The sequence below is a fragment of the Marmota monax genome, unplaced genomic scaffold, assembly GCF_021218885.2.
Source record: "Marmota monax isolate L192 unplaced genomic scaffold, Marmota_monax_Labrador192_F-V1.1 WCK01_AAM20220418_F8-fsc00066, whole genome shotgun sequence".
Taxonomy (NCBI): Eukaryota; Metazoa; Chordata; class Mammalia; order Rodentia; family Sciuridae; genus Marmota; species Marmota monax.
This window is the reverse complement of record NW_026692805.1, coordinates 5,531,412-5,559,385: the sequence shown is the minus strand read 5'-3', so window position 1 is coordinate 5,559,385 and position 27,974 is coordinate 5,531,412. Positions and strand designations below refer to the sequence as shown.

The 27,974-nt window shown below is 34.8% G+C and overlaps 1 protein-coding gene across 1 annotated transcript in view; it reads left to right on the top strand.

Annotated features, from left to right (window-relative positions):
* Positions 1 to 1,006: 1,006 nt before the first annotated feature.
* The window catches only part of Epc1 (enhancer of polycomb homolog 1), a 94,825-nt gene continuing 67,857 nt past the window's right edge, over positions 1,007 to 27,974 (top strand). The window contains exon 1 of the mRNA XM_046448229.2: positions 1,007 to 1,286. Within this exon, the coding sequence (XP_046304185.1) occupies positions 1,284 to 1,286 (3 nt within the window). The 5' untranslated portion in view covers positions 1,007 to 1,283. The remainder of the gene's footprint in view (positions 1,287 to 27,974) is intronic.

Below are 27,974 nucleotides of genomic sequence, written 5' to 3'. Positions count from 1 at the left end.
GAGACACAGCATCAAATTTCCCAGCCCACTTAATTTGAAAGCCTGCCAAGATAGGTGAAAGACCTTATAAATATGTAAAGCAGGAAGTTCAAATTACAGTCAAGTAAATCTCTAGTGATTGATCTTCTTTTCAAAACAATAAAAAAAATAAAAAGGAAAAGAAAAAGAAACTAATAAAAAGCAGCAAACCCCCCTACCAAAGATTTGCCCCGAGTTCAGAGTCGACAATGTACTTTTAGTACTGTATTTATTTTGGAATTTTACCACTTCCTGGAGGCCGGGAGGAGGCACAGTGGGAGGATCCAAAAAAACTCAGTACCACAGCCATTTTGTTTGTAAGGCAGAGTGGTAGAATTCTGTCAGCCAGAAAAGGTTTTTGAAACACAAATTATAAGCGCGGGGAGAGAGGGAGTATGCCTATTGTTTCTAATTTAACCATTAAAGTCATTATGTTTATTTACTTTTTGTACAAATGGTAACTATTATGGCTTACAAATCTTTTTTTTTTTTTTTCCAAATTATTAAAGCTCTCAGGAAGGAGCTGAAGGAGTGATGAATTTGGTGCGAGGATGACTGGCCTCTTTACATACCTGGGTGTCCAATCAAACCTATTTTGATGGGAAGAGTTGCTAAATGGCCATGTTTGTATCCAGATTATACATTTTTTTTTTTTAAATGATCCAACAATTTGCTTAAGACCAACTATTCTTTTCCATCCAAACCCACATTACAATCCAGACGAGAGTGTTCCTGGAGATGTGCAGAGGAGGGCATTTTCCTGAGCTAACAGGCAGTCATGGGGGCTATTGTTTTGCAGTGTCACTTAATAGCGAGCTTCGACTTTTGTCATTCGGGTGGCTGTGCTTTTAAAAGCCCAGTGTAAAATGGCACACACACTGCATTTTTTTCCGAGCTGCAGGAGGCGGGGGCCGCGGGGGATAGTGCAGACTGTAGGGACACTGCCCTCCCAGCCAATCAGCGCGCGCCTGCTTGCCATCGCAAAGTTGTTAACCCCAGAGTCTTCTGGCTGCCGCTGCCTCCTCGGCTTTTAATCTTCTGTGGATATTTCTTCGATTTTTCCCAAACGCCCACAGATCCTGGGGGAAGCCACCCCATTCAGCCACCGACCATGGAAGAAAGTCTGACTTTTTATTTACCAAATATTTTAAAGATGTTTGAAGATCCATATGCTGCCTGGAAGCTGTTTTTTCTAGAGACCCAAGTCTCCTGCCTATATTGTTACAATTTTTTTTCAAGAACTGGTTTCTTCTTTGCCTCCACTAATGGTAAGTTTGTAATTTTAAACATTTCTGGGATTAAATCTTTGAAGGAGCCACCAGATAAAAAGGATTTTCATTGTGTTTCTTCTCCCCAAACCAATCTTTGTATTTTTCTTTAGCTTTGATCTCTGCACGTTCTACCTAATCTTGTGTGGTTAATTTTTACCAAAAGAAAAAAAATAGTTTTTTTTTTATTGTTAAAGCTAAATATGTATAATGGAAATTATACTTTAATTGCTGTGAACTATAGGGGAACTCAAATATTTCAAAATGGACTTGTTTTGTGCCAGCAATGTTGGTAATGCCAAATATGTGCATATCCTCTTTATAAAAATTATGTATTACCTAATTTGTCCAGAACTATATTATCAGCAGGCAAACTGTGGATGTAGTTTAAAAAAAAATAGGCCTATTTTGGTTCTCCTGATGGATTACTTGAATGCAAACTACAGAAAAGCTGCCCTTGGTTTAATGAAGGTGGAGATTGACATAACCGGGTTTATATTAAGTTATGGCTGTTACTAAATAGTGGATCTTTTATTTGCTGATCAGATCGAAACTTGTAGTCTATGATGTTATTTCTTGGAAGCTCTTCATTAGGAAATCTTTGGAAATCTATCTTGTTTTCTTCCAAAAAAGGTACATTTGGGAGACATTTTGTGATTTGGGGCATTTTTCTAATTTTTTTTTTTTTTCTTTTTGCACACGGTGGGAGATCTTTTTTGTTTTGCATTGATCTGTGTTGGTGGCGCTGTAGTGCTCCTTAACAATTTATGTCAGTTTCACTAAAAGAAAAAAGGAAGGAAAAAAAGAGGTGGGGCAAGATTTTATCTATTATCTTATCCCTTTATTTTCTTAAAGAAAGTTCAGTTTGGTCAGTGGATCTATTTGGTTATGTTATTTAAATGTTTTCTGTGAACTGTGAACTAGGGTGAGAGCAGACATGTCGTCACAACCAGTCCAGGGGACATGAGGGACGGCATGCAGTTTGCAGTTGTGTTTTATCTGATCTTATTGATTATCTCTATATCAGCTTCTTCAATAATAAACTGTCAGTTTATCCTCTCTCCCCTCAGGAACATTTTTATATTTTCCTTGTATTATAAAATTATACGTGTCTTTTCATGTAACAGAATGTTTGAGTTTTAGTTCCCTGAACATTGTAAAAGTTGAATTTCGTTTTGAACCGAGGAATTTCTCAAATAACTATTCTGAGTCTCTCCTGAGGATTTTCTAGCAGTTTGCCATGTAATAATGCTGACATTGTTGCTTATTTGCTTGATTTTGAAATGATACTTCAATTGAATTTACGTAAACCCTTGTTTTAAAAAGAGCAAATGTTTTGGAGTGATTTTTTTAAAGGATATGTGCACAACGATTTTTAACTTTAAAAATATTCCTGTTCCCATGTCTAAATTCAGGATAATATCTTTTCCATCTTTGTTCTTATTGGGAGTTATCTCATTAGAAAAATGTGGCACTTAGGCCCAAAGCCTCCCAAGAACAAAAATCTGTTACAGTATGACATAGATTTTACTGGTCTCAGTAAACATTTTAGTTGTTTATGAAGATAGTAAGTATGTCCTTAGTTCAAAAAGAAAGTGGGGGAATACGTGATTATACCTTGAACCATATTATTTTGCCAAATAAAATAAAAACAACTGAAATAGTACTCTAGATCACCTTCTCCATATGACTGAACAGATTATTTCTTCAAAGAATGCAAATTTGAGGAACTAAATGGCTTTATTCATATTTGAAACAGTATACATGCTCTTCTCATTATTTAATCATTTAACAGTTTGAAGTAAAAGTATGTTTAAAAGACTAGAAATAGTATTTCTTATCATCTGTGTACCTCTTTCCTTGAACTTCAAAAATAATTATGTTATGCCTCTATTTTGTTTATACTCTGCTATAAAGATTTGAAAATGTTCCCTGTTACATTTTATCTCTTTATAGAATGTAAATGCCACTTCAAGACCGGTTTTTGAAAATTATAGATTCTTGATAGGATGAAATATTTCAGGTGTAAATATATTATCTAACCTGGTTAAGCTGGAGAGTTTAGTTCCCTGAAGTTGATCTACTGAATAAAATATACTTTCCTACACATTTATTGCTAAAATACTCTGTTATTCAGAATGGTCATGTTTTTTCATTTTATTTAATCTCTGAAAACTAAAAATGCTTACATGAGGCAGCCCCCCTTTTAAAAAACAAACTGATACCATGAAGTCCATATGCTCTTTGTTCTCCTACATCATTGACTATTACATCATTGATTATGAAGTAACCATTATAGTGAAACCTTCACTTTAAAAAATCAACCATAGTTATATATATTAAAGATAATCTTCATATGTGACTTTTACATCACTATGCAAGTAAGGAGGCTTAAATCTAGAAGGCAAAAACAATGCATTATTTTATATTATTCTCCATTTTAAAATCCACCTGTGCTTCATTTTAGCTCTTGATTCTTTGGAACATTAATTCTTTTTTTTTAATTGGTAACATTTAGATAGACATTTAGTCCATGAGTTTAGTGTGATTTTGATTAGAATTATAATAACCAATTGCATTTTTAGTCATTAAAAAACCCCTTTATTAATTAAATTGAGTCTATAGAGAACCAACTCAATCTTTCAGTAGCAGTTGCTAGACCATGGATAATAAAAAATATATATATTTTAAAAAATCCTCAAATGTCATTTTGGTCAACAAGTATTCACTTATTTATTTCTTGTACAACGTTTTATCAGTCATAGTAGCAAGTAGCAGAATTGACTATATTGAAATGTCATGTCATTTTTTTCATCCTGCCCAACCCTCTGCTGGAGGGAGGGGTTGATGAGGAGTGGAGTGGCCAAAAAACAGGTTGCAGAAAGAAAAAAGAAATGACGCCAAAGAATTTTGAAATCGAATTCTAATCAATAAACCTCAGAAAAATGAACTTCAAATTAGGTAGCTTGGTCAGTAATAAAAAATAAACTGAAAATTATATTAAGACTTAACGTAATGAACAATATAATTTCCTATTTTATATACCTATATTCATGAGTATTGCTAAATATTAAGGAAATTTCAGGTTAGCCAGACCTATTAGGTAACAGGTAATGGTGGGATGAGGTAACAAAGAAAAAAACACTTAAGAGACATTAAGATGATTTAACACAAAATGCTGAAAATGTGAGCCAGGCAGGACTGATCTAATCTTACCTTGGCATGAACTTTTTCAGTAGAAGGAAAAATAAAAAATTTTACCCTTTCAAAAACAAGTTAAATACAGATCCGAAATTGTATTTGCTTTCCATTTTATTCATTTCTTGTGTGTATTTCCCACTTCTCTGCTCTTTCCTGGACACATTGTTGTTTTCCATAAGACTATGCAGATATCCTAGAATCCCCAGCCTGGTTTTGCAAAGGAAGAGGAAAATAACATACAAAATGGTGTTTGTGCTATGATTTTCTTGTTGATCTTTCCAAAATGATTCTCAAAGGGAGAATCTAAAGGGAAAGTTAAGCAAAGATGATGATTTCATTCTGAGAAAAATAAAAACATGCTTTATACTTTATTTGTTCGACATTTATCTTTATTTGGGTGTTTGTTCTAGATCTACTCCTCCCCCTACCTATTGTGTGATGTTTTAAGATGCTGGGTTACAAGATTAAGGGAAAAAAAGAGAGAAGGGTCCCTGCCCACAGGCAGTTCATAACCCAGTATGGTTCAAAGTTCTAAAGATACTTTAAATCTAAGGGCTTAGATGTGTTGGGCTCCCATAAAGGAATAAAGGCCAGATAAGATTTCTATAGAGGAAAGATTGTTTTAAATTTAAATTTGTTTACATAGGGTTTCACCAGTGTCCTTCCATTGAAGGACCTAATTTGTGCACCTAATAGTCACAAACTGGGTTGGGGAGGGGAGAGTTCTCATGTTTAATTCACAGTCCAAATAGACACTACATAAATAAATGGTCACCTAATGCAAATTGCTATTGCAAAATGAATATTGGCTTATTGGAAAAATTTCGAGGATCACTCTGGCAGTAGGAGTTTGGGGCATATCTCTCTGAGGTCCATTTGATGAACATTATTTAATTTTTATTTATTTATTTATTTATTTATTTATGTACTGGCACTCAAACCCAGAACCTTGTATATGCTAAGGATATGCTCTACCAGTGAACTATACCCTCAGTCCTTTCTTTGATGTTCATTTTGTTCAGCTTGCCATACAATAAGCATCAAAGTAAATATAAACTATGAAGATAAAACAGGGAAATACAATTAGTATTGAAAGATTATATTAGAAATAAAATATTTTTATTTTGAAATATTCTGTAATAATTTGTAATTATATATACATAACAGAAACTTTTAAGATGAATTTTTAAGAAGTAATTTATTAAATCAATAGACATTTAACTAATGGTTAATTAGTTCAGCATATCAGGTATGGAGCAGGAAATCAAGACCATTATTTCTATAAAGAAGAATTGAAGGAGAAGAAACTATTTTTTAAGGATTCTATATGTGTGATTTAAGATGACTTCAGGAATAAAGTCCCAGGTTGTTATGTGTTATATGTTTAGTTTGTTTTCATACTAACATAAAATTCATTGATAGTTGATATAAAAAGTAAAGACATTTTTTATTTAAACTAAAGTAGTAATTAGGAGGCAAGCCAGTTCTAGATTTATCTTAGTAGCTCAACAATTATGAAGTTCCTCATTAGATTCCATTATTTAACATCATGTCAGTGATATCTTTCCTCATAGTCACAAAATGGCTGCTGCAAATCCAGGCATCATATAGTTATATTGTAATTTTAGAAATGAGGAGTTTCTCTTATTCATCTCTTTTTAAGGGAAGAACTCTTTTCCAAAAACCCTACAACATAATGGTGTTTTAGAACTCATTGACCAGATTCATAGGACATGCTCAAATCTAAACCAATCACCGTAAGGAAAATGAAATTACCATGATTGGTTTGGCTAAGGAAGAACACTTGGAAAGGTGGAACACCTGCTGGATATCTAATGTTCAATATGGTTAGCTCTTATTTACTTTGTATAAACTTTAACAGCTTTGTATAAACATTCTTGCCTGATGAAACATTAAGATGTATTTTCATAGTGATCAGACTAGTCACAGGTTGGGTAATGTAAAAAGCAACAAAACAACAACATTTAATTAGAGCTTACTATGTTTTAGTCTGTGGTCTAAATGCCACCTCTATTTGTTTCTTAAATTCTCACACACAGGAAAAGGGATAGGACAATTATTCCCATTTTACAGATAAGGGAACAGAGACTGGCACAACTGAGCCTTGGCCCACGTTACATAGTAGATGAAAAACCTGGTGTTTGAACCTGGGAAGTCTGAGGTCAGATCTTGTATTCTTACCTCCTCTTCTCACTGTCACATGAGGTACTTACAAATTTGTATTTTGTAAATTGATGCATTTTAAATGCGCCATATGATATTACTTCTAAATCCTCCAGTGAATTTATTCATTATTTTATAAATCTAATAATCTTTTCATAGAATGAGTAATGGTCCTCCTGGTTTATCTGTGTTTGCATCTGAAATTTTGCAGGTTGAGTTGACTTAAGTATACATGTACTTCATCTCATCTGTTCAGGAACAACTCAGGAAATTCAGAAGCTAGATTTTTACAAATTATAAATTTCTGAAATTAAATGCAAAAGTATCTAACAGGTTCGTCAAATCCTTGTTGAAGTAGGTTAAATTCATGATTCATAACATTAGATCCAAATAGAATATTGACTTGCACTTCATAATTTATAAGGCCAATTTTGTGTTTCAGTCTTTATCAACTTTGGGATTTGCAGGAGCTTTTCCCTCTGGGCATTCTTGGGGGTCTTACTACACTCTAGATCAGTGGATCTCAAATTTTAGCGTGCATGGGAATTGCCTGGAGACCTTATTAAAACACAGGTTGCTGAGCCCCTGGTCCTAGAGTTCCTGGTTCAGAACGTCTGTGGGGACAGGTGAGAATTTGCATTTTTAAGAGTTGCATAGGCCATTGTGCATATTGCTGCAAATCATATCATGTTAAGTGAAATAGGCCTAACTCAGAAAGACAAATTTTATGTTTTCTCTCATGTGTAGAATTTAGGGAATAATGATTTTAAAAGGACATAAAAGTAGAAGGGGAACTAATGAGGAAGGGTAATGGGGGCATAAATATGATCAAAGTACATTTTATGCACTATGTAAATATCACACAGAAAGCCATAATTTTTTTTGCAATTAATTTGCACCAATAATTGATAATAAATAGTGTTTTTAAAAATTATTTATTTATTTTTGCATTACAATTCTTAATACATCATTATACCATAATTTATCATTTAAGTGAAGTTCACAGATACTGCTAGTCCAAGGCCCGCTCTTGGAGAATATATAGCTCTAGAGAATCAGATGGTATCTGCCATGATAAATATGTTTCAGTATTCATACCACATTTGAGATTTATTTGCCAACAATTCATGTAAGTTTGTGTTTTTAACTTAAAAAAAAAAAGCAATGGCCGGTGGGATTCTGAACCATTTTGGGTCTGGAATGCTGCCTGGTTCTAGAAGCTTTATTTATTTATTTATTTTGTATAACTGGGGATTGAACCCAGGACTTTGTACATGCGAGGCAAGTACTCTACAGTCCCCAGCCCTAGAGACTTTTTCTTGGCCTCGTAAAGTCTTTTAAGTTGAAAAAATGAAAATTATAAAGCAATCCATAATTTACAAGTTATTTTTAAAAGTAAGTAAACATATGATTTAGTTTTGCTAAATAGAAGCTCCATCTGAAAAGCACTTCTGTATCTGAGTCATTTGCTGTTTTTTTTTTTCCCTCGAGATTTTATCCCACCAACTACTGATGTCCCACATTCATCAACAGGACATGGCTCTGATGAGACTGAGGAAGGGAGGCTGCCATGCCCATGACCTATATTTAGCTTTGAAACATGGGCCACTGCCACAGCCCACTGGAAACTCTCCATCTTTCAAGACAGATCACAACCCTCAATTGAAAAACACTAGAATATGCCAAGGAGTGAAGAGGGCTCTTTCCAAGAGTGTAATTGCTTCTCTGCTCCATTATTAACCTGTGAGACTTAAATATTTTTAGTTCTGAAGGGCCTTTGCTCATTCTTCAGTAAATAAGTTGTCAACATGAATGAGGGAAAACCCAGCAAATTCACTGTTCTTATGTTTCTCTAGAAGCCAATACAAGCTTCAAGCTATATTTCCACACTACTGGAGTTCTTGTCAAGAAACTGGTATGTACCCCAAAGAGGCATGAGTAGCAAGTTTGGGCTGGTGCAGTCTGCACCTATTTAATAACAAAAGAATCAGTCAGCACCTATTTAATAATAGACTCATATAAAGTGGCCTAAAATTCCAAAACTTTTGTTTTCCAGTGCGTAGCCACTTGCCACATGTGGCTGTATGTTTTTATATTTGAATTCATTTAAAATTTAGAGTTCAGTTTCTCAGTCTCACTCACTACCTTTCACCAGGCTGGTGGCTACCATACTGAACAGCACAGGATTATGTGTCTGTGATTGCAGAAAGTTCTATTGGGTAGCATTCACCTAGAATGGCCCTGGGTCCTTCTGAAGGTGGTAGGCTCACATTCTTGCACCAGTGGTTCTCATCTCTGCCTGTGTATATGTATGAATTTATTCATGTTTTTGTGGTGCTGGAACTCAGACCCACAGCCTAATGCATGATAGGCAAACACTCTACTACTGACCACACCCGCTCCTTCTGCCTGCACATGTTGAGAGCCACAGTTTAGTGTGTGTGGGGGGGTGAGGTTCTTTGCCTCACCTCTGTTGGCCCCCAAATTTTAGACCATCACAAGCAGAAGGGAGGAGGATGCAAAATGCCACGGCACCAAGCCAAATGACGGCTCTTTTTGGAAAAATTGCACCACCGATGACACCATCAGCAAAGATACCCCAGCACTACCACAATTCGCTGTACCAACAGATAGTTCACAATGCATGCAAGTGATACATAGTCCAGGCAAGTTCTGCAAACAGTTCAAAGCAGAGAAATCTATTAATATGTCCATTTCCTCTCAAAGTAAATCGACTCCTTGATTGAGCATCGCTTGCTGAGTTATTATTCATTGATGCATCAGTTTATACAGTTTGTTGTGATAGCTATCGCAGAAGCTGTAGTTTGGTTTTATCTTTGTCTTCACCGGCACTGGGATGAAGATAGGAATTCTGGCAATGATGGCTAAAAAAAATTATGTAACATTCCAGCAGGCACTAAAAGAAAGCAATTTTCTAAACAATTTACATTATCCTGAACAGAATTATTAAATATAATGAAAAGGAAAGGTAAAAGTAAACAAACAGATCTGTTAACCTCCTTTTTTGTTCACATATTAAAACAATCCTCAACAGCTATTTACCCAATTTAAATTAAACCATTTAAATCACGTGAATAAAAAAAAAAATTCGGATCCATTTTTTCATGAGCACTCCTCATATATATGGACATATGCACATACAGACATACAACACAAAACAGAAGTGTGCACACATAACATACAACACATAAGACAATAGTAAAGGCCTTGTAGCTTTACACAGGTGAAATCTCCATTGCAATGTTTAAAAACTCCACAGTCTGATCAGAAAAACATTAACCTAGGTCTGTATGAGCTCAAAAAATAAAATAGAACTTCGTGATGTGGGAAAAGGCAATAATAAAATAGATGTTGAAAAAAAGCATCCTGGTTACCACCTAGGTTTGATTCTTCTTTTGATATTCCATCCTTCTTCCTGTAACTTGCATAATGGGTCTGAAGGTATTCCCACAAGCAAGCCCCAAGGTTTCTTAAATTTGAAATAGGCCTTAGTGGTGTTCATTATTCATTAGCCTCCGGGTGTGGGAGAATCACTGTTGCAGATGTAAGAATAGCCAAACTGGAGTTCTGAATATGAGCTGTTATGGATTTGAGCCAAATCATCTTCTTTTTGGTCTGTAGAAATCGCTTTAGTTAATCTCTCTGGAATCCAAATCGGCTGCTGTTCTCCCTGTGGAAACACACAAACAGACCCCCTACTCCAGACAATCACTGGGTCAGGACCTTTCCATTGTCCTGTTAGAATATCCTTCCAAAGTACCTTGGGCTTATGTACATTTTTTGGACACATATGCCTTTCTGCAGCACTAAGCCCTGATGAATCCAAATTTTAAAAGTTTAGAGTAAAAAGAGTTATTTTAAGTTTATCTTTGGGGGATATATACCCCTTTCCAATTCCCTCTTTTTGCTTTAATAATTACATTTTAATAGTTTGATGAGCTCTTTCAACTATGTAAGTAAAACATTAACTGATTTTTCTTCAGGGATGATGTTCCAAAATATCCTATATGCATCCTTTTAATTTTTTGATGTGGTTTTAAACCAATTTTCTTTTAGTTTAACGTTTTCTAAATTGGCTCTTGTCTATAAATTTTAACACCCTCATCCAAGACTTCTAATTTCTGCACCACCAGAAATTAAAGTTGATGGGCTTTTTGGAAAAATTACTAATAATCTTCTTGTTCTTCTATTTTATCCAATATTTGACTTTAAACTTCTCTCTTCTACCTTTTTCTATCTTGAATGTCTGTATCTAATAGTTGTCTCAGCTTTTTGTATTTTTTATCTGAAATACCTTTATTTGACATTTTTAACCATTTTTTTATCTTGTTTCTATCTTCTAGTTTTCTTCCAAGGTTTGTACATTCACCCTTAGTTGCTTTTTTTTCTCCTAGTTTTTTTTTTTTTTTTTGCTTCTTATTTTGTGGGTTTAAAATTTTTGTCTTTCTACATCTTTTCTATCTTCCTACATCTTCTCTATCTTTTTTTTACCTTTCTGTACTTCTGTCTTTAAAATTTTCCACTTCAAATTTTTAATCTTCTTTATCCAAATTGCTTTTATCCTATTATCTTCTCATTTTTATGGGTTTTTTTTTTTAAAGTAATGCTTTTAAGATTAACTAGGCTTCGAATGACGCAATCTTTCCTCCGCCATGAAGGCATCTTAACCACCTTCAATTTAACCTTTTAAAGCCTTTTGCAACTTACTTAGACATTTTACAACTTTTTACTTTACCACACAAAGATTATTTCATCTAGAAACATTTCTTTTTTTTAGCCTTTCATATTAAAATATATTTCCACATCTTGAATCTTTTTATATCTCTTTTTTAGCCATTAACCCTTTTTAAAAATTCACATTCTGAAACAACCCTTATAAAATTTCTGAATTTAGACAAATTACTCCACTTTAATAAGATGAAATATTTTTATGTTTTTTATGGTACTATAATACTATAATTGAAACCCAACTGAAACTTCTTATACTCTTTGTATATAAATTACACCTGATAGAATCTTAACTCTTAGTAACCTTGTTTCAGCAAAGACACAGACACAAAGCAATATTAAACTTTTTTTTCCATTTACCAATTTATGAAAACACACATAATGTTTAAATATATTACCTTATGTAACTTAATAAGTAAAGAGTACTTGATTTTATATTTAGTGGTTGATGTTTCAACACTTTAGCTTTGTAAATTAATCAGATGTCTGTAAAAACCAAGATCTTAGACAAGTATAGTAAACAGAACTAGCCATCTCTTTCTTGTTGAAGAAAAATCCTTCTACAGGATACCATGATGGTTCCATTGTGATATATTCAACAACTCCTCTTTAAAAAGCCATGGGCTACATTTTTGTATTGTATCAACATATGCCCTAACTGTTCTTGGTCTTACTGGGGTGCCTCCTTCCTCTAACAATTTCTCTTCCTCAGGGGCGAACAACTTCAAACTTTGAGTCAACCATTTTTCCGAGTTTGCCTGAGAAAGTTCTAGGGACAGGCAACTTGAAATAAAAACAAGAATACATTGTTTTTTGAAATGGTCACCCATTCTTTCGCTCTCCTTCAGGGGCGAGCAATTTTACTTACCTCTAAGCTTCAGGCGTTCCCCGTATGGGCCACCAAATGCCGCAGTCTGGCTGGGCACAAAATAACCAAGCTGCCACAAAGCCTTGTACGTTCAAACAGCAACTCTTTATTCCTGAACTCTCACCGGCACTCTACACACACTTCCCAGGAACACACTCCCTCCATCGGGCTCCGCGCCAATTCTCCTGGAACCCCAAGAGAACTCCAGGGGAACTCCAAAGTAGCTGGAGCTGAGGCAGCAGGATCCGCCCTAATCCCCAGAGCTGCCCTATTCCCGGAGCAGGGTCACCTTTCAACCATTCCCTCTAGCAAAATGCCAGGCGTCATTCTGACTAAACTGTGGCTCTCAACATGCACATAGAATCACCCAGAAACTTAAAAACAAAATGCCTGTGCTCCACCCCAAGAGATTCTGATATAAGTGGTCTGGATGGTTCTTGGCATAAGTATTTTTAAAACGCTGTCCTTGAAATTCTAATCTGCAGCTAGAGCTAAGAGTAGCTAAATGATACAATAGATTAATGACAATTGAAGCTAAGTATTAGTACAAATTTGGGGAAAGAGGGTCAGTAGACTAGTGCTTCTATTTCTCATCCCCATCTTTCAAAAGCTGCAATTCATCTCCTAGGAAGTGAGTGAGGTTCAAACCTAAATAGAGAATAACTGGCTGGGCACAGTGTGGCACATACCTGTAATCCCAGAAGCTCAGGAGGCTGACATAGGAGGATCCCAAGTTCAAGGACAGCCTCAGCAATTTAGCAAGGACCTAAGCAATTTTGTGAGACACTGTCTCAAATTAAAAAATAAAATTTGGGCCGGAGTTGTGGCTCAGTGGCCGGAGTTGTGGCTCAGTGACACTGAGTTCAATCCCCGGCACCACATAAAAATAAACAAATAAAATAAAGGTATTGAAGGTATTGTGTCCATCTACAACTAAAAAAAAAAAAAAATTAAAAAATAATAATAAAAAATAAAAGGTCTGGAGATGTAGCTCAATGTAAATTGCCCCTGGGTTAAATCTCTAGTACCCACCCGCCCTCAAAGAGAGAGAGAGAGAATATAACTGGACAATCAAAACCAGTTGGTAGAGTGAAGCAATAAAAGAAATGCCTAATAATGAAAGAAAAACAATCCTATAACTTCTGTTTGATTATAAGTTATTTGATGCCCCCTACAGTGAGTTTTGAGCTGGGGATATAGCTCAGTTGATAGATTGCTTGCCTCACACGCACAACCTCCAGCACCACAAAAAAAAAAAAATGAGTCTTATATATTGAAGGACTACTCTAAAGTTAATTTGAGGTTTTTTGTTTTGTGTGGTGCTGGGGATCGAATCCAGGGCTTTGTGCATGCAAGACAGGCACTCTACCAACTGAGCTATATCCCTATCCCTAATTTGAGTTTTCGAAGAAATAATATAATTTAAAAAAATTTTTCATATTCAAAGGCATTGTATTTTTAAATTTAGTGTCTGACTCTTGCCATATTTCTAAATCTTGCAAGTTTTAGAAGCCATAGTCTTTTAAATAATAATGTGGTCTCATTGATAGCATTACTTAATAAAACACTTCCCAACTTTTTATACTGAATTCATAAATTTACTTTATACAGTTGCCTTCTTTGGTACTTAGGAAAATTTTTCAAGAAATTAAGAAAATTTTACATATCTAAGAAATTTAACTTGTACACATGATGATGATTCCTGGGTTCTCTTTAATGTTCCAATATCATGCATAAACTTAATTAGAAGGTCTACTTAAAAGTCTCATAGGCTGACCTCTGACTCCACTCAATCAAGTGTTCTTAAACAGTACAGTTACTTACGTTTGCTTTAAAAAGTATTTACTGTGCTTTCTACTGTACATTTCAAATCCTGCTGAAATTAAAGTATACTTACATGTTAGGAAAACAGTTTTGTCCTCTCAAACAATTTGGGTGCTCCCTCCCCAAAGTGAATTTTTTGGTGTGCCTTCTCATCTTAATAAGCAACCAGGTCCTTGTCTCAGATACTGCTGAGATGTGCTGAGACTTATTTTTATTCATTGTATTTTTTGTTTAAAAGGTATTCTCAAGGTCTATTTGACTTAAATATTAAGTCGTACCTTTACCTATTTTCAAGTCAGGTTAGAATCAACATTCAGCCACACAGGTGAGTAGAGTAAATAACAAATATCTGGATTTTTCACTTTTTAATCTTTTAGAATATGTAACTTTTTTTTTAAAGTTTAAATGTGAAGAACTTTGAACTTGGCAAAACGCTGTATTCCTTCCCATTTGGTCTTGTGGGAAGATCAGCTCTTAAAGATGCTAGATGGCCTCTGATCTCCCTCTTGGCCTTGTGTGACTATGTGGTCACAATTTTGAAGCTTCCTCTGTTGGAGAAAGTTTTTTAGCTTCTAGAAACTAAAAAACAGAAGTCCCTCCATACACACTCCCATTGGAGACATTATGAGGACACTTCAGGTTCACAGCTTTGGAACAACTTCCTTGTTCTCCTCTTTACTCCTTGTATAACTTTGGGCCGGTTACTTAATTGTCAAGACCCTCAGTTTCCAAAAAAAGGTGATATTACTTACCTCACATGACTATTTTGAGAATATAGTAAGTTAATATATTTCAACATATGCTTTAAATTAATTTTTTCATAGATACTCCTGACTTCAGAAATCACAATACACCTTATACAGTGTGAAATAGGTTAGCTTTCTGACACTATAACAAATACCTGAGATAATTAACTTACAAAGAGAAAAGGTTTGTTTGGGCTAACAGTTTTGGAGATTCTAGTTGATGATTAGGTGGACCCATTGCTTTTAGGCTTCTGGTGGAGGTGCTGATGGCATTGGCAGGGAGCACATAGCAGAGCAAAGCTGCTTACCTATGGCCAGGAAGCAAAACAGAATGAAGAAAGGGCTAGAGTTCCACAATCCCTCTCTAGGGCATGCCCCTAGTGTCCTTAGAGCACCTACTAGGTCCCACCTCTTGAAGACTCTACCACCTCCCAATAGTGCCAGGCTGGGGAGCAAAGCTTTAACGCATGAACCTCAGTGGCCACTTAAGATTCAAACTATAGCACATGGCAATTAAAAGATCACCCCAGGCCTGGGGATGGAGGTTGGGGTAGAGTACTTGCCTAGCTAGCATTAATGACACATGGGTTTAATCCTAGTACCATCCAAAAAAAAAAAAAAAAAATCAGCCATTCAGGTATATGCATTTTGTAGTATTAAAGAGGTTTCCTAGACTGGTTCATTCTTTTCTCCATTTATTGACTCTATTAAAAGTCAATAACTCAGATAACCTTTCTTTATTATCTCCTTTTCACTCGTTAAAAAAAAAAATCTTTATTGAACTTATACCACATAAAAACAAAACATGCTGAGCCTTAAAGGATTCATTAAAGTGAACAGAGAAGAGGAGGTTTTGGGAAGGAGGATAACTTTCATAGAGGAGGCAAATTTTGACTGGAGCCTTGGAGGATGGGTGGACTTTCCACATATAGGACTTCAGAAAAGATATCCCAAGTAGAGAAAGCAGCGTGAGAAAAGGCGAGGAGGGGAAAACAGGAGACATTTGGAGACAGCTGGCACTCCAGTGTGAGCAGAGTAAGCAGGGATGTGAACCAGAACGGGGAGGGTTTGGAATCTCAAGTCAGGGAATCTGGAAGTCACTCAGCATTCCTAGAACAAGAGCTCAAACGCTTGGGCTACCTGGCCAGAAAATTCTGGAAGGACAACTAGGAAGGAACTGCCTCTTTCTGATATTTATCTGTCAACCCATTGGCCTCTTAGAGGAAAACTCCTGCGTTCTGAATCTCTGGCCAGGTAGGTTTTGATGGGGAGAATAAAGAAGTAGAAAAGTTAAGTTTAGGACAACTTTCTGTAAGTGTGGACATTGGACAGCAGGGGGCAGCACGAGGGCACCAAAAACTTCAAACAGTGTAAATTTGCTTCTGTAACATTTCTTGACAACTATTTGTTTACATTTATAAAGCAGCTTATATTAATAACAGTATTTTTTCCCAAAAAAATGAATATAAATTAATAGAGAAAATAAAAATAACAGCTACACTGTTATTAGATTAACTAGTGGCAGAAGGCTTTGCTATTTATTTGAAAGAATAGAAATAGTTGTGTATTTATTATTTTCTTTCAAACGAACAGGAATTCAGAGTTCAATACAAAAGCCTACATTTCTATGGAAAACATAGCTTTATATGATTCTGAAATTTGGCATTTCTTAAAAGTACACTTGATCAGCTATATTATGTTAAAGGGACTAGTGAAAAAATGGGGAACTCTTTAAAATAAAATTGTAGTTAAATACTGAATTAGAATTTCAATTTACACTTTATTTGACATGGAAAATTCATGGAATTTAAAATTTAGGGATTGTGATTATGAAATCCTTTGGACTTTCAAATGAAAAAAAAATATTAGTTTCTAAATTCAAAGCTAGCTACACTACATTTAATCAGATTTTTTTTTTCTGGTAAAATTCACCTCCCCCTAAACTTTGTTTAGGTGTTTGAATGCTTAGTGATATTAAAAGTGGAAAACCAGAAGTTTTCACATAGATTTTTATTTAAGCTCTAGAACTGCCCATTGTAAACGCTACATTAAACCCACTTGAAATCTCACTCTTCCTGTCTCCCTCTCTTTCCCTCTCTTTCATTTTCACTCTTTCCCTCTCGCTCGCTCTCTCTCAGAAAATGTCATCATACAGCTTCATACTCTGCACCATTAGGAAAAAAAAATATCTATTTGGCTTCATGATTCTCTCAGTGACCATCATACATGTTCTGCAGTTTGTGATCAGTGTGATTGGCCTTTGTGTGCTGGTCTCTGTTACCGTGTTTCACTTTATAGAAAGACTTCCATCTGTGTATATTGATACACTTCATACTTGTCACTCTAACGAGGAAATAAACTGATGACTATTCCATGATTATTGAATATTGACTCAATTATTAATCTGAAAATATTGATCTGAAACAATAAGTTTTTTTTGTTGTTGTTGTTGTTTTTAAGACATGACAGTGGATTGTATTTTGGCAGAATATACATACAAAAAGTATAACTTATTCTGTTAGGTTCCCACTCTTGTGGTTGTCCATCATGTGGATCAGTTTTTGACTTGAGCTAGTTAACATGAAAATGAGTTCTTCAGTATCATCAAAAGAGATGAAAATAAATTACTCTGTAAATTTGTGAAACATTTTATTTTAATAACTATATTGATAATTTTGAGAATATAGAGATATCAAATTATACCTTTCAGACCACGGTATACAAAGAGCATGCTCCCTGTTTGTGTTTATGGGAACTAAGTTTATTAAGGTCAATAACATCTTTTTCTTTTGTATGATTCATAATATGATTCTTGCACAGAGGTGAGAGCTAATAAACAAAAGAAGGTTAGGAAAACTTATAAAAGCATGTGAAACATAATCAAATTTTTAAAATTTAGATTTAAATGGACTCTTCATATGTCTGTCACATGTTTTAAATTACTAAATTGGTTAAAGTGTTACTATTGTTGTTGTTGCTTTTTGGCATTTTTCCTCAGTGCCTAAACAATACTATGGTGTTGATTATTTTCTAAATTTATTATATGGACATTCCCTGTATGTTTCCAGGGAGAATATCACACTAATTGAAGATATTTTATTTCTAAACAATTATTTTGATCATTTTGACTTCAGCCTTTATTTTGAAGTTTGGCTCTTTCTTGTTTTCCAGTTTTAATGATCTATTTACAAGCTACATGGATTTCTCAGACCACAATTGACCATACTTAGGGTAAACCTACTTACTAACCGTCCTTTAAGGGCCTTTTGGTGGGGTGGGGTTGAGGGGTATAGCTTACTGGTAAAGTGGGTACTTAGTTGTAGAACCCCCCAAAAGAATCTTTCAAGTGTTAAGTGTTACTAATTACCAATGGATCATTATCTCTTTGACTCAGGCATTGAAATTACACTCCCTAGGACATATCTCCCAAGATTTTATTTGCTCTTAAGTGTTCCCTATACTACGTAAATGTATATAGTTAGGAAATACTAAAGGCATAGTTTCTTTAGAAATCATATATTTCAAAGTAAATGATTTTTTCCTCAGTTTTTTACATTTAAAAAACTTCATTTATCTCCATTTTTTTTTCTACCAACTGGGGGAAAATAAATATAACAATAAAGTTGTAGAATTGAGGGGCTGGGAGTGTGTAACTCAGTGATAGAGCACTTGGCCTAGCATGTGTGAAGCACTAGGTTTAATCCTCAGCACCACATAAAAATAAATAAAAATAAAATGAAGGTATTGTCTCCATCTACAACTTAAAAAAAATTAAAGTTGCAGAGTTGAAAAGAGTTGGAAAGCAGCAAGTTTTAGTCTTTTTTTTTTTTTTCTAAATTGAAGAGATGGAGGCCAAGATTAAGATAATGCAGTTGGTTGGTGATAGATCCAGGATAGGAACCTTCATCTTTTAAAATTAAAAGATGCTTGTGAATTACTCTTTCACATAGGTAAGTTAGCCCAGCATAGATTTTTTTTTAGATCATTGATGACTTTATTATAAAATCATCACATATCACATGACTTAGAAAGCTTTCTGCTTTTTAAAAATTATCTTTAAAACCAACATGAGGAGGAAATACCTAAAACTAGACACTATAAAATTGTTTTTATTCCTACTGAGAATTGGTAGAATTTTAAGAAAGATCATTATACAAAGCCTAGCTCAAAATTAATGCGGAAGAGCCATTGTTTTTTGAGCAGACCACGAAGAATGTTTAGTTTATTTGCAAAAGCACAGATATCAGAACAACTCAAAAAAAAAAAAAAAAAAAAGGCAAAGGGAGTTTTGTTAAGATAGAGGAGAAACTAGATGTGGGAAGAACACATGTAAAGCCTGGTGTGAAGAAGGGAGTGCAGATGTGTGTGTGCACTGAGACTTTTCTGAATGGAAGCGATTTGAGAAATTAGTAAAGAAGGGACACTTGCTAGGGATGTAGCTTAGTTGTAGAGAGCTTGCTTAGCCTATGAGACCCTGGGTTCCCTTCCTAGCACCAAGATTAAAGAGTGAGGGAAGGAAAAAGAGAAAAAAGAGAAAGAGAGGAGAGCAGAGGAGGGGAGGAAGGAAGGGGCAAAGAACACTTTGTAAATTTAGAATATTAGTTTTTGTTTTGAAGGTTTGAGTTTTAAATGTTTTCTTCAAGGGAAAGAAGGACTGAACAGCCAATGTAAACCCAGTTTGGCATGTATGTTAACATGAAGGTACTTAGGAACTGGTTTAGCTGTCTTCCACCCTTCTCTCCTTAATCTTTAAGAAAAATATTCAGCTTTGGAGGGATTAATAATAATAATGATTTATAATACTTACTGAAATCTTACTATGACAGATACTGCCGATATCTTAAAAGACCTGATATATTTAATGAGATAATATGTGTAAAGCACCTACTCCAAAGTAATATCTCAGTAAGTTCGGTTATATGATGATTTATCTCTACTCCAAATTATACCTGGAAATAATATTATCTCCTTGTTACAGGGGAGGAAGCTAAAACTCAGAGATGCTAAGAATTTTCTTCAAATTTACAGTGGTAGAAGGGAGTTGAGATTCACACCCATAGCATATTTTACTTCAGAGCCAAACTTTTAGCTACTACATTACACTATATCTTTTGGCCATTTATTTTCTTAAGACTGCTGCATATCATCTGCTAGCAACATTTACTGCTGCTTTAGAAATGGGAGACATTGTCAGCAGAGAAAATTCAGAAAGAAAATGTTTTTATTTATTTTTCTGTTCTACAGTCAGTGATAAAGGCTTCTTGTTGAAACATTTTTATTAGTAAAAAATTATAATTCTGGTAAATTTATTCCAAAATAAGGCAAATTTTTCACAGATTCCCTGACCTTTACACTGTACAGAACATTCTCTGAAGTATATTAAAGAAATGTGGCAAAATGCATCAAAAGGAATGAAAAACATGACTATTAAAAAGTAAATAAAATGAATGAATTTTGGTTTTGTCTCAGAGATACCTATGTAAGGAAATGTGTGGAGGGCCCTACTCTAGCAATCAAATCTTCTTTGATGTACTACATGAGTGGAACAGGGGCATGGATTTTGTTTCAGTGTGTTATTTTGGAGGATGTGTGACCTTCCCTACCTCTGTAGTGAAACTGAAATAAACTATTCTTCCTTAGTAATGGCCCTTTGGAAATTCCAAAGATTTTCCACCATTATATCTCCTCTGTTCTTCCATAAGGCCTGAGAGGAAAGAGAACAAGGGTTCTTTACATAGTATATAGTTAAGGCCCAGAAAGTGAACCATTTCTATAGGGTCATACTGCTGGTAAAGGGTAGATGTCAGATTGGGATCCAGATCTTCAAAGTTGGAAGCCAGTGTTCCACGCAGTACCTCTTACCACTCTCGCTACACTGTGTGGCTGCTTTGAATGCAAATTGTTACTTAACATCTGACTGTTTTTATTCAAAGCACTCACCCTGAGGCAAACAATAGCAACCTGGGCCAAGAGGCCCTAAACTCCTGGGGAGCTTGCTTGACCAGATCTGGAGATGGAGCAGAGCAGTCATTGAACGCCCATTTGATGATAATAATCATTTGCTAATGAAGTGAAAAGAGGCAATAGAGTTCCTTGTGGATGTAAACATACAGATGTTACAAAACTAAATGGAAATCAAAATATTTTGAAGATGAATAATATATTTTTATGTTAGTTTTATAAAATCTTTCAGGTCCTTGGTTTCATTTGAGGATTTCTCTTTTTCCTTAGCTAAAAGTTTTTGAAGCATTTACAAACAATATTATGCTTTATACCCTACATACATAAAAAAAAAAAAAAAAGAAATGCTCAAGACTAGGGATGTAGCTGAGTGGTAGGACATTTCTCTTGCATGCATGGGATCCAGGGCTCAGTTCCTAGAGCTATAAGAAAAACAAAAACAAGTAGCAAAAAATAAAGCTCAGAAAACAAAAGTGATCTGTTGAAAGGAATAAAGTACAAATAACATTAAGAAATAGCTTGTTTTTATTGAGCATGACTTTTTAAATCAGGCCCTTTCATGCTCTATGCATTAATTATTTCATTGAGTCCTTGTAACAACTTAGCAGATTCTTACCATTCTTAAGAATGGGGAAACTACAGCTCCAAGAACTTTAATTAGAGTCAAAACATCTTTAATCAAAGTTCAACATGTTCTTTTCATTAGAGAAATTTTGGGAATGAAATAAGGTTAAATATTTTTAGATAATTTGGTGTTAACAGGAAATATATTGCCAAGGTTTAGCAATCTGCTCAATGCTAGGTGCCCCTCAGAATTCAGTTCAGTTTTATATTTAAATGTCTCTTTCACATTGTTTTTTTAGCAGGGTAAAAATCTTAATGGCAATAAATATAGTACTCTACATTTGTTAAATCTTTAGACTTCTTCAAGTTTTAGATAAACAACTTGATTAGAAAAATCTTCTGTTTTCTTAAATTCTTTTGACTAGAATTTCCCAAAATGTGCTCTTATAGAATGAAAAGTATTAATTAATGATCCATATAAAGGGGCTCCATTTTTAAATAAATTTGAAAAAATAATGTGCTAAGCATCAGTAAATGGCAGGACTTCTCTGAGCCAATACCTATCTTCATGAGCTTATACTTATCTTAAGAAAAAAGATATCATAGGCAGTATTTCCCTAACTTATTAGATTGATTGATTAGTTGACTGATTGATGTAGTGTGGGAGATCAAACCCAGGGCCTTGTATCTGCTGGACAAGCACTCTACCACCAACCTACATCCCCAGTCTTTACTAGTTTTATATATTACTCTTTATATAATTCCCATTTCAGTGTTATATGAAATATACTTATGGGAAATGCTAAATGAATATCAGGAAGAAATACTCATTTTTAAAACCTAGGTTTTTGCCAGTTACTCAGATGGATAATAAAATTGTCAATCTTTATTTGTATAGATTTGACACAATCATTATTCAAAGAACAGGTAAAACACGTGTCTTAAACCATGAAAATTTAAATCATTTTTATTTTTAAAATTATATCAAAATTATATGTGTGGTTTATAATAAAAGTCACTATTCCTTAAGAGAACAATGTGTAAGTAAATTATGGTACATACACAGGAGAATATCTGTCAAAAAAATATTCTTAGGGCTGGGGTTGTGGCTCAGTGGTAGAGCACTCGCCTAGCATGCATGAGGCACTGGGTTTGATCCTCAGCACCACATAAAGATAAAAAATAAAGATATTTTGTCCACCTAAAACTAAAAAATAAATGTTTAAAAAATATTCTTAGAAGAATATTTAATTAGATAGGAACATTGTCAAATGATATTGAGAAGTAAAGGCCACAAAACAGAATATATGGTATTTATTCTGGTATTATAAAATAAGCACATTTTAAAAAAGCAAAAATAAAAGTTAAGAAAGCCAGAAAACACTGACAGAAATGAAAATATCAAAATGTAAACCCAATGAATGAATCAGTTAAAACCAAAATGTATCATCACATCCAAACACAGTCTTCTTGTTTTGGTTTTTGGCTTTATGAGTTTCATGTTTGGGAACTTTCATTCAGAAGAAATGTTAAGACCTGAATGAGGCTCATACCTTTGTCAGTAACTCAGAGACACAACAGCGGTCTTTGGTGCATTAGCTTATGCAGCTATAAATATACAAGTATGTTTTACTGTATCACCAGGATGATGGAGAGACTCATGAATTACTGAAATGTATTCTCATTTAATGTGGGAGGTGCTGATGAGAGTAGCCACTCTGCCTCCCCAGCTGGGTCCTGAAGCTAAACTGATCTTTAGCCTCAAGGTAGTCTTACTTCTCTAAGCAAGCATCTACAGAATTACCATGGGAGGTTACTGAAAATCACTTCAAATTTGTACTTGACATTGATGTGCCAGGTAAACGATTGACTCCTCCAGTTCGCCTCTGGACGCTTCAATCTATCTTCTGCCCTATGTAATCTATCTTACATCCTATGTAAATGTTGCTTGCTATGATCTTCAAGGACCTCATTCTTTTTGCTTCTCCTTGTTGGTCCTTGAAATGCTGACCTCCCTTGGCTTGTGTCCAGGCTTCCGCAGCCTCTTTTCTCTCCGCTGTCTCCAGGATGTGAGAGCTCACTGGGCTCTGTTCTCCATGCCCTCCTCCTCTCACTGCTTGAGTCATTTTCACACCTATAATCTCACTCCATGGTTTGAAGTGATCACTTTCTCTTCCCTGCTCTGCAAGGAAGAACCAGATTGGGAGTGCTCAACTAAGCAGTGGATACAGTGTTACTCAAAGGATCAGTGAAAATAAACACAGTGAGAGGAAACATTTTATTTCACCAATACTGGCTTATTTGATGGTAAGAAAGATAATTCTGTGTCCCAAGTTTCTTTGCCCCAAGCAAAGCTAGAAATAATTTCCTTCCTTGGGACATAGAAGCAATAGTTCAGTATAATCTTTCCATCAATCTTCCTTTGTCTGCCACCCATTGATAAATTTGACTTAAATCTTTTAACTTAAAGTTTTGTTATTACCAGGTTTTTTTTTCTTGTTCCTAAATTTCATTCCTTCACCCCTTATGTACCATTTATACAATATAGGTTCATATATGTATGTCTTAGTAAAACTAATGTTCAAGTAGCATGTTCCATCTACTCACAATGACTAGGCATCTAAAGGTTATTCTGTGATTTGCTTTCTTCTCATCTTCTCTCCCTTCCTGCCTTCCTCCCATCCTCCCTCTGTTTTTATCCTTTTGCTCCTCAGAACCTTTTACATGCATTTGATCTATATCCAGCAGTGCCAGTCAGTGGTTTAATGGGTTAACAGTAATTTCATATAATTCAATTTTAAAAGCACACTATCAAATATTTTAAAAATATGTATGGTTTAATTCTTAAATTTCTAATTTTTCTAAGATGGACTTTTGTTCTTCTGGCAAATTATTGTGATGTATGACATTAAGAGACAACAAAATAATTTCTGCATTATTAGCTACCCATTATTATTGTTCAAGGTCAAGTTCCCAGTGGGTTTCTAATTATTCTGCCCACCACTCTTCAATTGTATCTGGTTGTACCCTCATTAAAATGCCATCACTTCAGGGGTCTCAATTATCTACCTGCATGATGAGGAAAAGAACAGATGATTTATAAGGATTAAAGGAGTCAAGTCTTAAAAATAGTCAAACTTAGCCAATTACCCTTTGGGATTGGAAGGTTATTCTAAATTTTGGCAAAATCCTTACTGTCCTCAGAGTAAATTTTCTTCAACTTTAGGGTTTACATCACACAATGAGATGTACTATACATCACTCTCTCTCTCTTTTTTAATTCCAATATTGCTGAAACCATTTTATAGATTTTTAAAAATTCATTCTCAAAGTTTAAGTCATATATTTCTTTCTCTTTTCCCGCTTTCATTTATTTATTGTTTGGTTAATATTTATATTGAAGATGAAGTTAAACTGAAATAACTTTGAATCCTTGCCCATTATTCTTTTAAGTTAGAGACAGATTGTTTTAACATATATATTGAATTATTATATTTTATATCAAATGTCATTCCTAAATATCATGTACACTAATCCATCTATAAATCACAGTGTAAAGAAATCAGTATCAGTTGTGCAAATACTGTTTTTGTTAAATATATTGCCATGCAAATTGTAATATTTTGTTAGATGAAAAAAAAATACAATAAAGGGCTCCCAGTTTCCTAGCTGTTATGTTGCAAGAATTATTTACTGTCATTTCTTTATGTAACTTATTATGAATATAAAAAATATAGAAAAAAATGATTACTTTGAGTGAAATGTACTAATTAGTATTACTACTTTTTGACCAGTGCTTTCAATTCTAGCATTCTACCACTTTTTATTGATGAGATTGTTCTGTAGTCATGTTTTAAAGACATTAATTTCACATTTTCCCAATTAAATATAAACACAGTATATTCCTCTGTGAGCTTGAAGGTATCATGTCTTATTGTTTCTCTGAGGTTGCATAATTCTGAATAAACATTGAGTAAATATTTCTTGAATGCTTAAAGGAATGAGGAACCTAGATTCCAGCTACCAAAACCGGTATTATGGTTTTTAATCTTGTAGTCTCATCAAAGGAAACTTAACTCTGAGCAACCCTATCTATTCTTGCCCTCATTCCTTCTTGCCTTATAGGAAAAGGGTCCTAAAGTTAATCCATTAAAATGGTTTTTTTGCTTTTACTACAAACATGCCCACATCACTTCCACCTTCAAAAACCACAAAGAATTTGACCCAGATAACCACCCTTTGTCTGTCACCATCTCTCTGTACTCCCTTCTTTGACAAGCCCTCAAAATCTCTCTCTCTTCTCATGTTATGTTCGGTCTTCTGACTTCACTTTAATCAGGTTTCTTAGGCTCCCTCTGGATTCTCAACTCAGCAATGCCCTTCCTCAGTTTCCTGAATATAGGCAGATCACACAACCTCTCTAAACCCAACAAGACATACATAATTGGGCTGGCATCAAAATAAATGAAATAAGGCAAAGTCCTTCTGCATCTCCTAGCATGTAGTAAGTGCTCAAGGAATAGTAGGTATTACTCTTACTGATCGAAAATTTAGTAATCAGATATCAGCGATGAGAAAGTTTCTTGTAGGTTTGGGACTTATTTTGAATTCATCTAATTGTTCCCTTGTTCTTCAGATTAGGGAATTAGAGCCCAGGCAAATTAAATAGTATTTCATTAAAGAGGTAATACCTGGGTTGGATTTTGAAGGATAATAACAGTAGCTTACATCTACTGAGTACTCACTGTGGGCAGGAACCATTCTAAATGCCTCTCATGGATTGTTTTATTTAATCTTCAAGACATTCCTGTAAAATAGGAGTTCAGTAGCTAGAAGTAGATGTGTTATAGTCTACTATAACAGAGGAGAGAAAAGAAAGAATAAAAATCTGGAAGCAGGGAAGATGTGTTGATTTCTGAAGATGTTGATGAGATGAACTGAACATCTAAAGACTTAAGCAATAAAGAGAGATGATGTTGGAGAGAGTAAGGCAAAATTATAGGAGGACTTTAATTTGAATTTGGCTTTACTGATAGGAAAAAAATAAATAACAGTTATAATATATGCTTGGGGAAGGGGAGATACTGAATAAAAGTAGGGTTTTAGGTATATTTGGTGACATGCACTATGAAGCCCTGCTAAGGGCTGTGTACTGTGTTCTTCATATAAAAACAAATCACATTTCATTAGGATAACATGGTACATAATTATTATTACCATTAAGACTTATGTCTCTACTTTCTAATCCTACTCTGTCCACTCAAATTCTTACCTGTTTCATCATACAACAGGATTTTTGTTGGAGTATCCTACTGAACTCTGGCCATCTAAACTTCCCTATCCTCAGCACCACCTGGCAGTTGCTCCTCCCTCCAGCTGGAACATACAATTGTGTTTTCTCACATGAATACCTTTTCTCCTACCATTTCATTCCTGTTACTAGCTGGAATCTTTGCCATCTTTCAGAACCAAATTCCATGCTACCTTCTCTATGATGTCTGATCAACTCAGCTGGAACTTCCAGAGCACTGCATTTCACTACATTGCTTGTCATTTGATTAACTGGCTATCCATTTACCAGTACCTTATTTGTGTCCCCTGCAATGACAGTACTGTGTACCTCGCTGATTATACGATTGTGACATGAACTGAAACTGTTTAAACATTGCAAATCCCTTTTTATGTGTGTTTCCCTTTGAGGAAAGGTTAGTATATTTGGGGGTTAACCCTAGTATACATTCTTGCAGCATTGAGAATATTAAGTCACTATTGTTGGGACACTTAGAAAAAAGGGAACTTTAAGTTGGAAATAGAAAGGAAAGTTAAAAATAGGGCAGGATTAACTATTTTTTTCAAGGAATGTTTGGGTTATATAAAGAAAGTTGAAGAAAATTAAATATGAACCTTTATAGCTATACTCCTGCCCTTTAGGATGGAAAGACGTGTACTGGATATAGGACAGACTTGGGGCTCAAGCCTCTGGGTCCTTGGGAACTCAGAAGGAACTAGGAATAGGAAATCTAGAGCAATGAGTAGCTAGGTAGAAATTTAAGGGGAAAGAGAATGTCCCTTTGATAGTGTATGATCTGCAAAAGATCTACTGAATTTGTAAGCAAATCTGTGAACTTACCACAGAGGATGATTTGAGAATTTCTAGAAAACAAGGAATTTATTTGTAGAGTGTCCATTATTAACAATTGTTCAAAAGTTATGTTTTCCCACAAATACCTTTTCTTCTACCATTTCATTCCCATTACTAGCTGGATTCTTAGCCATCTTTCAGAATCAAACGTGGAAACGGTTTTCTGCATGCTGTTGTTATTTTAGTGAAGTTTAAAAAAAAATCACTTCCTTGGTTTACTCATGACTTAAGACCCTGTTTTGTCCTATAAAATCCAAGTTCCTCAATCATAAATTCCACTACTAGGATTTTCAGGAATCTAATATTGTAGGCTGGGGAGGACTGTTATTATATTGTTATAATCAGCCAGTATTTTCAGAATGGTTAAATCTGGCTAAATAGGTGTCATATTCCACAGTAAAGCTGGGCTATTCGTAAGGTTCCCAGAATGTGACATGCGCTCTCTGCTC